Source organism: Aythya marila, assembly GCF_965140915.1.
Source record: "Aythya marila genome assembly, chromosome: 1".
NCBI lineage: Eukaryota > Metazoa > Chordata > Aves > Anseriformes > Anatidae > Aythya > Aythya marila.
Window position 1 is genome coordinate 93,585,123 of NC_139042.1, and position 17,703 is coordinate 93,602,825.

General features: G+C 39.6%; 1 protein-coding gene across 1 annotated transcript in view; it reads right to left on the minus strand.

The window, feature by feature from the left end:
- Positions 1-299: 299 nt before the first annotated feature.
- Positions 300-17,703, minus strand: part of PCP4 (Purkinje cell protein 4) — a 53,958-nt gene continuing 36,554 nt past the window's right edge. Inside the window, exon 3 of the mRNA XM_082784548.1 lies at positions 300-2,760. Within this exon, the coding sequence (XP_082640674.1) occupies positions 2,633-2,760 (128 nt within the window). The 3' untranslated portion in view covers positions 300-2,632. The remainder of the gene's footprint in view (positions 2,761-17,703) is intronic.

Sequence of the window (17,703 nt, forward strand, 5' to 3'; positions counted from 1 at the left end):
TTGTATGGCAAGGGCAGCCACAATTAATATGAATATCATGCCAGTTCACTATTTTCTCATTACGTTTCACAGTATATTAAGACTGTATTTGTAAGATGTGCTCTGAACTTCACATTACAGAATAGCCCTGCTGCTGAAAGAGCTATAATTCATTTACTAACAGCCCTTGTTGCTGTGCTTCAATAATGTAATCGTTTTCGTTGTGTCCCAGCCATATGATTATTCCTGTTGTGTAGGAAATTTAAGCCCAAGGAATGTCAGATCAAATATAAAAGCCTAGTGCTTACCCATACTTTTTATTCAATTAAGTAGCCATTACAGAGCTCATGCTATTTCACATGACATAATGCAGAACGCAAATGTAGTCCTTTATTACAGACATATGTTCATTTAAACAAAATGGCACCAACACAATCCAAACCCATTACAATTTTTAAATTATTACGCTAAGGTGATTATTAGATGGTGACCAGTCTCTGTGAAAGGTAATTGGGGAATCTGTAGCCTCCAGAAACTACACTTTGAGAACAGCAGCAGTGTTGTTAGAGATTCATTTGTGAAATTCATAAATGCAGAGCAACAGTGATGCTAAAATGTGCTCGTGGAGTGGCAGCACTCAGTTGCAGTTTGGAGAATGCTGACTTCGCACGTGTTGTGCAGTGAGTCAGGCATATGGCCAGGGTCTGACAGACAAAGGTGCCTAAGGCAGGGTCTGGGCAGCACTTTGTGTCTTATTCCTAAATGAGGATTTTAAGCCCTGTCCATCCCTGCCCCATTTTGCTGTGTTTATTAAACACCTCACATGCTCTCTCTACACATTGCTTCTGCATTGCCCACAAAATCCGTCAGGCTTCCTATACCCAGTATTTGAGGGTGCCTCTTAACCAAGAGGGTACCAGAGCTCCTAACACCGACCATCACATTTTGGCTTCTCACTAAATTGTTGCTCAGTACCCTAAGTGTCTTAACCTGTGTAAATCTGAGGGCTTTCCCTCTGCAGTCCAGCTTTCACTCACAGCTCTACACCTTGTCAGTATCACTGCTATGGGGGCGGGTTCTCATGGGAAGTGATCACCACCAGCATTTTTTTTTTTTCCCTCTACGCTCACCCCTTACTGGTAGCTTCCAATTTGTATGAGAGGCCTGATGATCTGTCCTGGTGATCAGAATATGCCTGCAGGAGGTGAGAGAGGAGGAAACGAATGCCTCCAGACAGCTGGGAATTATACCTAAACCTCTCACACCTGAAGCAATCTCAACTCCAGGCTGCTCAGTTAAGGGTAGGCAGGCTGCTACTGTTCAGCCAGCATGCCTGCCTCCACCAGCTTAGAGGTGAGGATCATGCTGCTTTCTTGAAGAACTGCTATAAACACCAATCCTGCAGAAAACATGCCTGTCTCTGATTTCCCCAGGGACGAAGATGCCTATTGGAACCCCTAAACCTGCTGATGAAGCCAAGGATGGGATTTTTGACACGTATCTGTGCAGTGCATGCCCAAGTTGCTCCATCTAAATAGCTCCATTTGCTGAGTACAAGCTACTTTTAAAATCATTTCTGAACCTTCCCTGTGCACTATATAGGCAGCTAATTCCTGATCACGTCTGAAGCCAGGCAAAAAACTTACATAGGTTCAGTCTGGAATTGGTCTGTTGCTCTTTTGCAGCAGGGAGAAAATTGAAATTGTTGTGGCTGTTTTCTATTAATCGGAAACTGGGCTAACACAGTGATAGAATAAGGGGCTCACACAAAATCACTTTAAATTACAAATAGCATAGGTAGAGACAGGGAGTCTTATGATTTACTCATCAAATACTGAAAATAATATGAAAAGACAGAGATGGGATAGAAATAGTTACTGATTATGTAGCGAGTGAACAGCTGCATCAAAAACAGTTTAGAGGATCAGTTTGTTATTTTACAAATAGAAAAAAAAAAAAGCTTTCTGGAATTTGATTTTGCTTTTTGTATTTTGCTTTTTTTTTTTTTTCTCCATAAGTCAACGCACATCCAAGCTGGGCAATTTGAACATCATCATCCAAAGAGGGAGGAAAATGACAATTTCCTCACTTAAGCTACTTTATTGACATAATTACAAGACAAAAATAAAAGCTTATGGCTTCCTACACCTCTTCTCTTTGTGCCAGCTTCTGTCTGCAACTTTTTACTTTAAGCTCATTACAGAAAAGTAATTTTAGTGTCACATTTGGCTGGCAGCAGGAATTCTCCAAATGAGGTAAGCATGGCTGAGGCACGTGCTCTCATACCCTCAGCAAAAGCCTTGTAACATACGGTGCTGTTATGTCTCCAAGCTTTAAGTGAAGAGGAAAATAGGCATCTGGGCTGGGTTCATCTGTAATGCCGTGCTTGCTGGATTAATGGGAAAAGACAGATGAAGGCAGACACTTTAATTACTTCACCCTAACTTTTTATTACAACATCAAGTAAAATGGTGAGTTACAGAGTATAATGGGCATGAAACACCTGGGATGAAGTCACACACAAGCTCATGGTTTGTTATCTGCCAATGGGGTTTTAAATATTGATCATTTCTGTACATGCATCTTTGTGTTATTTCTGATTTTCTTGATAAATCATTTCAGGATTACTTTGATTCAAGCTGTGAGGTAGCTACTAGGACTGGGACCCCGCTTTTTTCTTCTGGAATTTCCTGAACTGGGACTGTATCGCCACGGCCGCCCGCTCTGTCTCTGGTGCATCCATGTCTATGTCAAATTCCTCTTGAACCTTCTTCTGTCCATCTGCCCAAAGAAAGCAAAACAAAACATCAATATATTTTTCAAACAGAGATAATCACTGTGAATGCCCATGTGAAAAAGCCTGTCCCTGTCTCCTTCACAAACATAGACATGATGATGGGGAGTATATTCAGAATGCCCTGGGACCAGTTTTGGCAAACATAGCTGATCAAATCCTCCTCTCTCCCCCAAACAGCAGCATCTTGGACTGCCTGTTTATAGTTATGCACTGAGGAGTGACATCCAAACAATGCTCTGCTCAGCAGTTACCGAGCATCACCCTGACATCTGAGGAAGTCCTTCTCTGCCCGCCTAATTAACAGTGGGGGGCTGAGGGACCCTTCTGTGCCTCTAGCAGGCAGAAGTTACTTTCCCATCTTTACTTCAGAACAAAAGCACATTAAAATATTTTATATTACAGATAAAGACCCTATTCCGTCTCCGGTGTTAGAGGAAGAGAGATTACTTCCTAAGGCTAATTTCCATCCTTTTCACTTGTTTCCTGCCTCATCCCTTTCAGCACGTAACGCTCTTTCCCTCTAAATCATTTATGTTCAATCTCTCTTTCTGCCACTGTGCTGCTCCCCTTCACTTCTCTCCAGGCTCAGTTATTGCCTTTCAGCCTTGATCTTTGGCTCCTTGCCTTCTTTTATTCCCGGTCCTCAGCTTTTTGTTCAATTGCATTCTATCTCCAAATGGACAGCCCAGCTGACTTGGCTGAATTTTGTTTCATCCATCTATGTGTTAAAAGTGCAGCTGTGGGAAAACTCCTGCCCTCATTGCAGAGATAACCCAGATCTACCTGGACTAGCAAGGAAAGAACATATTCACTCCACCAATCTCATCATACCACTGCGTTTCTCTCTTCTCTATGAAGTTGTTTGTTGAATTCATTTATATAGTTGTTGTATGCCAGACCTGCAGTGAACGTCATGCTAAGAGTCTGCAGACAGCTCCACTTAAAGCAGGTGTGGGAATTCACCTATTTTAAACCATTTTTCTTTTTTACTCTTGACATTAATACCTCAGGGATGCCTACCCCCAAGCACTGTTAATGTACATCATGAGAAACACTTTCAAATGTGTAATTAAAATGAAAAGAAAGTTATTCCCTTCTCTTTTTCTCCTTCTCACTAGAAAACAGGTAAAATTTTCCACTAGTAACACTGCATGATTTTAGCATGCGTCTTGCAGTATAGTATTCCTTGCTCTTCCTTCTTGTTATTATTTGGAACTCTTTTTTTTTTTTTTTTTGGTCTATTTTCCATGATCAGAATCTACTTTGAACTTGGCAAATATTTTAAAGGAAAGGTTTTGGAATATTCTGTACTGATTTTAATTTAACTACCATAACCAAATAAATGCAGCTATGTTAATGTAAAAGATATGTCTGCTCAGTATTTTGTTTTATCTAAAAGAACATCTAAGAAATGTGAAAATAGAACAAGAAAAAGTCTGGAGAGGAAGAATAGCTTGAGAGCTTATCATAACTTTGATTGCAAGGTATAAAGGTAAAAAGGAAAGTGTAGTTATCAAAACTAAGACTTTATGGAAGAAAATGAATTGTACTAATATTGCAACAATCTTCTATAGCAATTCAATCCAGGAATCTCTACAGTTTGTGTAAGTGTTCACGCAACACAACCACGTTAAGTACAGAAATAAAATTATCACCTTATTCAGAAATGAATTCCTTGTGCTCGCAAGCTGTTGACACAGCCAAGGAGGAAAATGAACTCTCATATTAAAGGCATGATATAAGCTGAAACTTAGAGTGGCTTCTTAAAGAAACAGAAATGTCTGTACTAGTGCCTAAACTGATATCGATAACACAGCAACATGCTTTGTGAAAATTTTCCCATTACCAGATACCATCTCCTCCACATTGCTGTGTATGCAACTACAGAAACCAAGATTATTTTTTAATTTAAATATTAAAAAGAATCAGTATTTTCACAATGACATAGCAACATTTTGTTGGTATTTTGGGGGGTTGGTTTTGGTTTGGTGTTTGTGGGCTGAAGGGAACTAAGACAAGTACTCACAACATTTTATATGGAAACAAATCCAAAAAAAAGGTACTTAATACTCTTCCTGTGACAAACTAAGAATCTGCAGTCAGAACATGCATATATAGACTTTTCATTTGAAATTTTTGAGTAAAAAATATCAATAGCATGATCAGCTCTAACAGTAGCCACATTGTGATATCAGCGATAAGATAATAAAAACTGTTTTATTTTTCCGTATGTCAAAATCTCCCTGCCATTAATAGGGGCCTATTAACTTAATGTTATTCTGAAGAGTATCATGTACAGAGAAATATTCTTGATATATTTTATCAAAAAATATACTAGCAATGAAATAATCATTTAATCAGCTTTGAAATTGATGAGACTCTCATACGTTTGCTTCATGATTTTTATTTCTGTTGTAACATTTTTACCTTTAGGTTAATCCCTAGCTCACTAGACACAGTACTCAGTCTCAACAGTGGAAAACAAAAGTGGAGTTTATGCATCAATTTAAGTTTTTCAGTATATAAATTCCTGTCATTTAGAAACGTCAATAGGGAAAGCTGTCTGGATGGATGAGTAGACACAATTGGTTTTGTATCACTTGATGAAATCTGGCTTGTACAACTCATGTCCTACAACAGCCTAGTCTTGGCAGTATGTTGCAGTGGTGACTCAGCAATCTTACCTTATGATCTTATAGACTCAAAAGAAGGGCATTTACTATTATTTTGCTGTAGAAATTAATCTTTTAATTTCTTTATAATTTATTTTTTAATCAGATAACATTTGCCTGATCAGAATCATCATTACTGCATTAAAATTAACTGTGCTACAATAATTCACCATACAACATGAAGATCTATTTTACTTCCTTTTATTTTTGGGCCCATTCTTGTTGAAATCTAAGCCCAAAATCCTTACAAATTCTTTCTGTATCTCTGTTCTTCCAATTAATAAATAGGAACATTAGAACCCTTTGTTTTCAACCATGATTTAGAGTTATAGATTTAAAAAATCAACACTGGCTGAGACATTTATATGGCTAATTACGATTTTCATTGCTTGCTTACAGATGGTATGGAAAAATATAAATATATATGTATATAAAATGATCACACATGCATAACGTACATTATAATACAACATGTATATCATCTAGACATAATGAATATGACATACCTGTTTTCTTACTCCCTATGTCCATTTTTATCTTTCTATAGGCATATATGTGTATATCCACATTTGAATATATAGAGAATGTAAGTGAATTTATAGAGAAATACACAGACAGATTTGTTTAAAGAGTTCTAAGTCCCGTGTTAAAATTAAAATAGCTAGATGGGGTATTCCATAAATTGTGGGAGTGGATTGTCTTGCAGTTCTCCCCAAAACAGTTTCTATTGATGACTGTCAAAACACAGACACTTTAACAGATGGATTGTCAATCTGGAGAGAGAATGAAACGGTGTACCTTCTTTGACTTTGTCTATGCTACGGGAAAAAAAATTTAGCTTTTAGCTTGAGTTGCTTTACTAAAAGTAGCCTAATGATTCAAAATATATCACACCCCACTAACTCCACTGCTTCTGCTTTACTGGATGGTCAGAGATAAAAGCAGAAGTTAAGAATTGACCCACTTAATTACAACAAAAACCCTGCCTGTACATGGGACTTGAACAGATTAGAGATGACCTCACTTCACCAGTTAAGAGTGACAAAGCCTTTTTTTACCCTTTTTACTATGTATGCACTTATGCCAAAGTAGCTTTACCCATCAGTAGCGCTCATACATTTCAAACATTCAGGCTGCTGAATTTGTACATTCAAATCATGGAATTTATGCAGAAAATTGAGTGCAAGCCCATACAAATGTCCCTCTTTCATACACCATCTCTCACTCCTAGCTTTTCTTTCATAAGGGATCGTTATCTTGGAAGTGATCTAGTGATCTGCAAACCCGGACAATTTTCACCCTCCACAGGCCAGAGCATAGGCAAGCTCTTGCACAGAGTTTACAATTGGACTTTTTTTTTTTTTTTTTTTTTGTACCAGTTTGGGCCAACAGTTCTGTTTGATAACAAGCCACCTTTATCTAAGCTACCTTTACAAAGTCATAAAGGTAGATCTGAATTCCCTCCCATCCCTGTCACACATTCACACTTTTGTTGATAGCCACCCTTTCTAGACTAATTCAGGAGTAGATATTTCCATTTAGGTGGAAAACATAAAATTAGGAAAATGATAATTTTACACTTAGCTGCAAATTCAACTTGGATATCGAAGGATCTCTGGTCTTCTTTCACAGGCCCACATGAGGAAAGTAAGATGAACAAGACTGTATTCAGTAGTCTTCAATTCACAAGGTAGTAATGATTTTGAGGGGTTCAGAAATTAAAAAGGGTTGATAACCACTTGCCTGCACTTTCCACTTACTAAGGGGATTTGGTTTCATTAGCATAATAAAAAAAATCCTAATCTTTCTCACCACACTTAGCTATTTCAAGGCTTTCCATGGAAGATTTCTTCAGACTTGGTACAAATTCCCTCTTCTAGATAGTGACTTCCACTTTTCTTATGAACGGGCCATGACAAACTGGTAGAGACTAGTTTGTAAGAAACAGGGAGTCCTTTATACAAAGTGTCCCATATGGGTTCTGATCACCACCAACAGTGGATGCGGAAAGAACAATCCCAGCCCTTGTCACAGGGTGGCCATAAGAAAAGTCTATCATCTGCTGAATTTTTCAAAATCATGTGCTTATTGTATTTGCCATGTCAGGCAAATCTGAGCTCTGGTGGAATGAACTCCAAGGAGTGCAACATGAACTTCTTGATGAGCCCCACCACTGTAATGAGCATTCATGCCCCAGCATACTACTTTGTAGGACTAAAGACTGAGACAACTTGCGCAGTCCAAATTTTACTTCTGTATATGCAATAGTCGTCCCAGCAGGAGAGCCTGAAACTACATCTAATTTGCATTTTTCCAAATCTAATATCCTGAAAGCTCATTTCACAGCGTTGCAAATGAAAAAGATCTATTTTAGCTCCATTTCTAGATGAAACATTAGAAAGCTCTCTGTAATCTGCCACAGTGCCTCATAATCCATTGCAAACATTGGATGGATAATGAAACTGCCTATAACAAGGAAAACGATAAAATCTTACATGTTCAAATCTACCCAGCAAACTCTGGAGAAATGTGGTGCAAGTGTAATTATTCACAAGTATGCCTTCAGCTATTTCTTTCACTTACTTTTTTACTATAAAGAAAAATGAACTATGACAACACTGGAAAAAGAAAACACTGCTTATTCCTTATGGGCCAAAAGCCTGAAGAAGTCTTTTGCGACCTTTGAATAAAGGGGTAAGAGATTAATGTTTCCTAGAAGTGTTCATTGATGGATGAAAGCTGGTTGGCTGGATTTGGAGGAAAAGAGGACTCACTTTTTATACTCAGAATTCCTCCATCATCCAGATGAAATAAAGATTGTTTGTCACTGCCTGGAAAAATATTCAGCATGAAAAATTGCATGGGCTGTAGTCTCTAAGTGGCATTTCACATCTTAAGTGCTATCCTCCGCCCCTGCTTACCCAGCCCACATCCAATAGGAATTACGGGACTATGCTGGAGACGGAATATACTCATAAAAACACCTCATTTTTCAGGGGGTAAACTGCAGCATTTGGAAAAAGACTAAATGAAATGTGGGACAGAATCACAGTGCCCCGTAACATGCTGGAAGCGGTATTTTGCCTGAGGCAGGATCATTACCTCCCACTGTTCAAAAGATTATTCAAGCTGTGACAGTCTTTATGCCACCCTGATCCCGAGCTATTACACCAGGCTGCCCAATGAGGCAGAACAGTCCCTAATTAAAGAGGACCAAAATGGGCAGGAATCTCGTGGATATTGAAATTCATGTGGAGCATTATTTTTATGTGATGGGAAGAGTCTTTTTTTTTTTTTTTCCAACAGGACTGCATAAAGCAACCAGCCAGCTACAGAAAACACGAGTGCTTAGGTGTATGGACAGCCACATTTTAGTCCATGTAACTGCCAGTTTGAAAGCCAAGAGCTGACGTGGTCATTCTCTCCCCTCCATATTCAATTGAGAGGTGAGGAAGAGAAAGATGGGGTCTTGTCTTCTCTTAGAGGGACAAAAAGGAGAGAGAGCTAGGGGAGTCAACCTAGTCTTTTCCTTCTCTGAAAGATGAGGAAAAATAACACCAGAACTGACCTAATGGCTGATGAAAGGAGTCAGCCTACCTCTCAACAACAAAACCTCTCCAGTCAGTTGCCAGAGCCAAATTACACAGCAGTTGGCTCTGAGCCTTAGCTTTGGTCACCCGGCTGCTCCCAGGCAGGCTCTCACTTCACAGAGCATCTGAACAGATGGGAACGCTGGGGGAGTAGACGTTGCCCAAGCCCAGGAGAAAAAAGGAAGGTAGTACTGGCATGCAGAAGAAAGCCTTAATCTGCCATTGCCTCCTTTTACTGATTTATATCTTAACCTCTTCTTTTGTTGAATAAAATGTCAAATCGAGGCCTCTCTGAGATCATCAGCTCAGCCGCTACAGCTTGTTGCTCTCTGTGATATCAGGAACAAACATCTCCCAGATCTTCATAAGCATCTTCAGCATTGTACTTGTCCTACAACCTGGCTAGCCTAGTCTAAACAGCAACTGTTGAGGCAGGCTGCTGCAAGGGCTTTGCCTCAGCAACTCTCTGGTGATGGGATGATTCAAAGGGGATTTACTTATACAAAGAGTCTGTTACAGTATGGCGGGCTGATGGAAGTTCATTATCATGGTACCTACGCGTGTTGACCTCCATGATATTTCTGGTATGATTCAATTCCTATCACCTACAACTACCTTACTGAACCAAGATCAGGATGTTATTGGTCTTTCAGTCAGCTCTGCCTGCCTCCTGAGGTAGTATCTAGGTACAAATCACTTGGTGATAACATATTTCACATGCATGCTGCCAATGTCATGACACAACGATATGAAATTTTGGTCTAACTTTTCTAGATTGATGGAGTAGTTTAAAGCCATTGGTTCTTGTGATTAATTGCTTTACAAAAATGCTAGCAGTAATGCCAACACAGTACCAGGCCTCTGTACAGTCGATTCCATGTGAGCTCTGTGGCCCCATCACCTCCTCAGCCATAAGAAGCACAATCCCTTCAGTCCTCTGAGCAGTGACCCTGCAGCTATGCAACTCTGCCTTCTTCCCCTTCCTATCCATGTCTGCACAACCATGTATCACTAACTGACTCATATAGATAATCCAACTCAAATGTTCAGCTACAGCATTTCTTAAGAACAGAAATTAGCTTTGGAATAACATCTTAATTTTCCTTCTTACTCATTAAAAATGCCTCAGGGTGAGGTATGCATTTTGTGACAAGGAAGGCATCACTACATTCATTCCTGTTTTTTCACTTCATCATGAACTCAGACATTCAAGGGCCACCTTCCAAAGTCAAAGGCTCTCTGTTCTGTATCAGTAAACAGGCACTCAACAGTGAGGGAGGTTATGGGTTTATACAAAGGTGTTCATTTTTCACAGACAGTTATTTGAAGATGGTAGGTGCTGGAGAAGTGCAGTATCCACACAGCAATCATCTCTGCAACAAAGAGCAAACCTTGGAGCTCAGCAAGCTCCTTGAATTTCAAAAGCACACTATGAAGAAAAATAAAGGTTATCATTAGTAATCAAATTAAATGTAACAGCTATTTTTATCTGAACCACACTGACCAGCCCCTTAAAGTCACTCAAAGCAAGCTAGAAAAGAATTAACATCCTTCTATTACACCGTAAATTACAATTTGGTATCAAGATGACTTCATTAGAAAATCATAATCCTTTCTTCTTCGAATTGACCTTTACTTTTGTAATACATTGTTGTTATCTCAAGTTTGAAAAATTACTTTTGCTGTATAAAATACTGGTTGTTCTTCTATAAATTTAAAATGTTATTTCAGCATGAGGCTTCTGAAGTGTCTGATTAATCCTTCTTTCCTAGCTCTAATAATGTGGCAGAGAAGAAATATTATTTCTGACATAAGATAAATGAAGTAGAGAAAAATTACGCATATTGGGGTAAAATATAATGAAACAGAAAGGAACAGTAATAAAATTCAATCTACAAAAATTGTATTTTCAAGTAATTCGTAGCAAACTACAGATAAATTGATTTTGCTCAACACTTAACATGGAAGCAAATACTGTTTTTCTTTAAATGCTAATATTACTTAAACAATCATTCCTAACCTCCAAAATAATTTATGTAGCATTTACAGACTTTGCAAATGGCTTACAAATGCATAACTGATGCATAGATAGGTATGTAAATGTTAATGGGGATCTAAAAGGTATTCTGGCTATGAAAATATAAGCCATAATTCACATTCCCATGGGGAAATGAAACTTTGTGGAAGTTTGGCTAGGAACAGTGCAAATTAAGATGTCCATTTTAGCTGCATAATCTCATTAGCTCTCTCTAGTAGCTAAAGCTGCATCTGAGGAGTGCTAGACTGACTGCCAAATCCAACCGGAATCTCTGGAAGCTAAAATGAAGTGGTGCTGGGGACCAAGTGATGGCACAGCCATGACCCTGTGTCACTGCAGAATGATGCTCCACCAGCAGGGATGCCCTGAGTCCCATCCTTAAGGAAACAGTGCTATGATTCTCCTCACAAATTCAGCCCAAAGTCTGCTTGAATGTGATCCCCAGTGTCCCATCACAGTCAAGTTTTAAAAATGAATCATTATGATGTGGTTTTAATGTCTTGTGCAATTTCCAGTTCTCCCATCCTCAGTCAACACTGTGCCTTTAAGCAGCTTTGCTGTGGAAAGAGCTGCATTTCAGCAGCGTGTGAAGCAAACCGCCCTCTCGCCTCGCTAGTCAACCACTTGATTAATATATGATCAGCAACTTCCCTATTATGGTAGCATTCAGGCGCTCCAAGTCCTACATGGGAGCCTTAATGTGGTAGGCGCTTACAATTGCAGAATGATAAATTATTCCCCCCTCCGCCACCCGCACTATGACCTTCCCCAAAACATCCTCAGCTGCAGATGTTTAAAACAAAGGCTGGAGAACCTCCTAAAGGCTGCCACCCAGGCTGTGGCTACCCCAGCACACTACCCAGGGCCTCAGGTCTAGCCCTGTTGATCCGAGCTGTGCTGCACCACTTGGCATCAGAGAAAAGGCTCTAGCCCATTTTATTTTCTAATAGAGATGTTGCCTCCAGCACTTCAAAAGGCTTTGTAGCTCTAGACCACTTGGGAACTGATTCAAAATGAGTTGGCACATGCTATTAATTGCATGAAGACCAACAGTACCTGAGAGCCCTTGCAAGGAAAATGCAAAAGAGAGGTGTTCATCCTCAAACGTGACACTGCCTCCTTTGTTGCATAACAGCAGCACTTTCCAGGAATGTTTTTTTTTTTTTTTTTTTTTTTTTTTTATAATCCTTCTCTCTTTGCAGTTTAGCTAGGGAATAAGCTCACAGAAATGGCAGTGTTCACAATATGCCACACAGAAGTAGCAAAAAGGGGGGCTCAAATTCATGCACTGCCAAAGTAAGACAAGCTGGGGAAGATGGCATAGGTTACAGAAGAAAACCTGTCAATCAGAAGAAGGAGGGGAGTCAATCAAATGAACCACGCTATGGAGTCAGAAGGTGTTTTTCTTCACACACAAAATGAAGGAAAAGGAAGAGGGTGATTTTGCCCTGCTCATCCTCCAAGTGTAAAACGAGGGCAGTTTCCGGGCATCATTGTATACCAGCAGAGCTCTGCTAGCAACTAATGAGAGCTCCATTTTAAGTTTTCACAGTAACATTTAGAAAAATTGTTACTTGGGAGCTTAGAAAGTCACAGTGAGAAGAGATTCTCCTCTTGTAAAATTCATTGTCGTATTTTAATTATAATGTATTTAACTGCTTACTCAGCAGTGGGCAGTGTAAAGTGTAAAACTCTGAGCTTTGCCGTTTAACATTATACACTGAAGTGAAGGAGTCATTTCAGTACCTTTGTATCTTCTGTGCCTTATCGTCTGGTATCTAGAAATGCCTTGTAAATAAGATTAGCCATAAGAAGCATTTACTTTACTGCGGAGATTAAATGCAAAAGAAATAAATTATGTCCAAACATTGTGACTTTTATTTGCACAAATACAGGCACTATTCTGGGTTGGTAATAGGATAATTACTTTGACACAGCCTCACCATGAAAAAGCCACTGCTTTAATACAAGTATGTACAGTGGTTTTTAACATCTCGCATTACATGGCAGCTTGGGGGTGCTTGGGCCATTCTCACAGTGTTGCAGGCACAAGTGGATATTGTAAAGTTAAAAGTGGCCTGGGAGGTATTTGGTGTCCTTTGGAGACAACTAAATTGTTGTGGAGTACCTGATCCAGCTCACAGAGTTGAACAGTCTTGCTCTTCTTTCAGGAGTGTATTTAGCAAAAGAGTTTGTTATCCCTCCATAAAACCAAACACATGCTAGCAGAGCCCCAGAGATGGGATGGATATAAACTCCTGGAGCAACTCCAAGGTCACAGTCTGAGTAAAGACCAGCATACTCTGACAGACATGAATTTATCAAGAGACTCGGGCTTGTGCTGACTTCCACCATCACCCACCAGTAGGCCTTACACGATCCTGCATCAGGTGGCTTTGTAACTTCTCTTCCAGCATCCACAAGCACAACCAGTGCGGTGCTGGACTGATGCAGTTTGGCCAGTAGTAGTCTTTTGCTGAATGTGCCATGTAGTGAAATTCTCTCACCAAAGGTACAGAATTTAAATTTCTCTGGCTCTTGAAAGCTGCTACCCAGATGTAGTTTTCCACCATAAAGCAAAGCAATTGTGTTGCAGGAGAGTTCTAGGAAATTTCCACTGTTTTCTTTTGCTTGGGCTGATATCTGAACAGAATCATTAATTTCAGTTTACTATGTCTCCACTGAACACAGAAAGCTGCATTATATGTTTATTTCCCCTGCAGGCTGGTTTGTTTGACTTTCTAAAGAAGAGAGGGGCACCTCAGGAGAATATATGATAGCACTGAAATAGACATAAGGGGGAGAAAAATGGAGATCTTGTGGCAATATGGCTCTGAAAGAGGATGAGAAGGAATTATATGCTGGAGGGTGTTGTCAGTGTACTGCAGGCTGTCTCACCCAGCAGCCATTTGGAAAGCCTTGTTACACATCATGCAGAAACTCATTAGGCCAAACATTCACAAAATGGATTCTAGATTAAAAGCTCTCTCTGACTCCTGAGCAGAATGTGCCTAACCTAACATGTAGTTGTTTACATCAGAGCTCATCAGCAGCTTGCTTTAGAAAGAAACCTACTGCCCACTGGAGAAAACAGGCATTCAGAGGGTGCAATTCATCTGACCTACTTTAGGCATCCATTTTAGGATAGCATCGATCTCACCCTCAAATCCTCTTCCTATGTTACCTAGTTCTCTATCGGCTGCAAAGGGAGCTAGCTCACGGTGATGAGCTCCAATGTAGATATTGATACTTAATCAAATGGATCACATTCCCTGACTTTGAGATGTACATCAACTGTCAAGCTTCATATGGACAAACTTACTTGCTATTTCACATGAAATTCCTTCTCATCAAATAAATTATTTAGACCTTAATGAACAGTACTTTGCTGAAACTGTAGCAGCTAAGAAAACTTATTTGCTTCAGGAAGGAAGACAAAATAAAGAGAAGTACTGCAAGCCTTCTCATACTACTCTATCTGTGTGCTTCCATCCTACTGACAGTGAGCAGAGAACAGCTCACCTTCAACAGAGGGTCAAAATGAGCATTTGTCCCCTCTGCTTAGACTGCCAGTGAAGCTGCCAGTCATGCAACTGATTTATCCTCTCATGATCCCTCAGGAGCTGACTGAACAGTCTGCATACATTCCTCTTCTTACAGATAAATAGTTGAACAAAGAAAAAAAAATGTATCAGCATCTCTTGCCATCATTTCCATTAGTTTCAAGAAGAGTGGATTGTTATTTTTTTGGATGCATGTGTTTCTGTGTGCTAGGGAGAGACTATTTCATGCACAAAATCCCTTTTTTTAAGTGTACATCATTAAGACTCCTTATATTTCCCTAATAAGGGATTACAGTTAACACCATGACAAGCAATATTGAATACTTCATAAGAACAAGCAGACAAATGACAGTTGCTGTGAGAACTATAATTGAATTTGCAAGTTTCTGCAAACAGCAAATCTCTGCTCTGCTATTTAGCTAATGAGCCAAGTGATGGCTGCTGCCATTCTCCCGAAATGTGGAGATGCTCACAAGGAACTTTGTTACACCAAGCATGTGTCAAAGGCAGCCACCGCTTGACTGCAGGGATGAGACCACATAAAGGAGAAGAAATAAAATGAGTGAGTCAGATGTGCTGGGGAAGACCTTCTTAAAAGTATTGCTAGCAGCACTTCTCATTGCTGATCTGAGCCAAGGCAGGCCCTTACTGACATGAAGTCATCTGCATGGAGAACACACAAAACCGTAGGGACCACCTCCCTGTGCATTTCCCCAACACAAATCCTCTCTCCTTTCCTTCCTGGGTCCCATGCAGCATTTGTGGGTGAGAAGGAGGCATGGCTTCTGCACTGAAATCCTAGATGATGAGCACTCAACTGAGAATTTGGATCTTACAGGGAAAGGTTATATTTATGCTCTATAAATGTCAAATAACACAAATTAATCCTTCATTACTCCTTAATGGAAGAAATAGACAAATATCATACATCTTTTTTTATTCTTTTTTTTTTTTAATTTTATTTTTGTTTGTTTCCTACTGTAGAAACCAATGCTAAAGTTAATAACATGACTATTATCTCTGAGACAGAACACAGCTCTGCTCTTCCACAGATTTCTTTTCATAGACTAATAGAAAAGACCTTACTGGCACACAGGACAATACTGTTAGGCATACGGGAGTAAAAAACGGCAATGAATAGATTCTCTGAAAGAGTGGGGAACAAATCAAGAAGGGCAAACTGTCCTTCTCAGCAGCTCACTCATTACTTATAGACAGTTACTGTACGGCGAGGCTGAAGCTTGGAATTCTAACAAGTCAATACCAAAGCTCTGTGGGATTTCTCATTCCTGACTTTAGTGTCTGTATTTATTGAGTGAGGACTGATGGTATACGGTAATGCAATTTTCCAAGCTTTTTCAAAGTAGCAGAGATTAATGAGCAAGGTCGGGCACCAAAAGCACAAGACAGTACTTCAAACCCTGCTTCTACTTTTTTTTTTTCCTTTGACCATACCATAAAAAAAGAAAAGTAAAATTCCAAACCTTCGAGGTCCCAGGCACTGAATCAGCAACATCCTTTTTTGAGCTTGATGCTTTTTCAGACAAAGGGTAGAGGGGTTGTTCTCCCATTAGAACACAGCTATGTGTTCTGACAAGCATCTAACTAATATGTAGATCATTAAGGCCAGGTTGCAGTGGGCTTATTGTAATCATACTGACATTTCTTTTTTTTATATTGGTAGAAGCAAGCACGGTTTTCCAATAAAGTCCCTGTGAAAGGAGAAGGTAAGCCCGCATTTGTAGCATTTTATATATATCAGGAGATTGTGGAGCAGGGAGGGTAAAATGTTCTCATTTTCCTGACAGATGGTCCACTTAACAAACCAACGCAGTACACTGAGGACACAAGGAAAGGTTGTACGTGCCTAAAGCACAGTGCATTCCTGAGCTGCCAATAAAGCAGTGGCTATGAAGTACTACACTGGCCCGCAATCAAAGCTATTTCCCAGCCCTCAGAGCTGTACCTAAAGACTTCTGTCACCCAGAGTATTCCCTGCCTCCTTCTCCAGGAGGGGCTGTCCTCGCTTTTCTCCTTCCCATTCTCATCCAGCAGTACCCCCTTTTGCCTGGCAGTCCCAGCTAAAAGGGTTAAAGCACAACCACCCTACTAGAGTACCCTTTGTGTAGCCCCATTCGTCTTTACAGAGTCTTTATATACATGTAGGAGACTGAGACAACAACTGCGATCTGCCTGGGACTGCTTTTGTCCCCCCTGCATATAGATCTCTGTCTTGTGCTGAAAGGATCTACAGCCACAGCAACATGGGGAAAGGGCATTAAGCTGTGCACAAATTTCAGCAGGTGGTCACTGCACATGTTCATTCATTCAGGGGGGACACACACACTTTGATTTTTACTTGTTTTTTAATAAAAATATTCACATATTGGAGGGAGGCATGATCAGGTATCTCAAGCATAATTAAAACAAAAAAAAAACAAACAATATCAAAAAAAAAAAAATCCAGGCAATGAACTGGGAAGTGCTAGCACAGTAAACCTCCGCAAGGTTCAAAAATAAATTATTTGCTATAAATTTATACTAAATGTTTTACAACCTTGTGGATTCGTAAAGTCTCCCTGCAACTCAGAAGGTGATGGTGGAGTTCGCTTTTTAATATAAAATGTTTTAAATTAAAAAGAAAACACAAAAAAAAAGTTTACTGAGGTGAGATTGGACGACAAGAAGGCTTCCCTTTCTGTCTACCTCTCTTTTCACCTCACTAAGTTTTCACCTGATGCCTTTTAACAACTGCTATTTAAAAACAATTTTATCAGGAAGAGTAGGCATTGATTTAACAAAGTGCAGCAATTGCAATTAGACAGTTATTAAGCCCAGTGCCAGATAGTCTAAATGACGTGAAAATCTAACTGAGGCCAGGGAATTAAGGTTTCCCTCCTGCTTAAGTTGTGTGTTTATTGCACACATAAAGTTATCTTGAAAGAATATTAAGGTTATAAAGTTGAACACAAAAAAGTTAGTAAATGACAAACTACAGTGCAATTAATTCAGTTCATTTTGCATAGATGACTTTAATTCCGGAAAATTCTGTTTGAAATTCTTG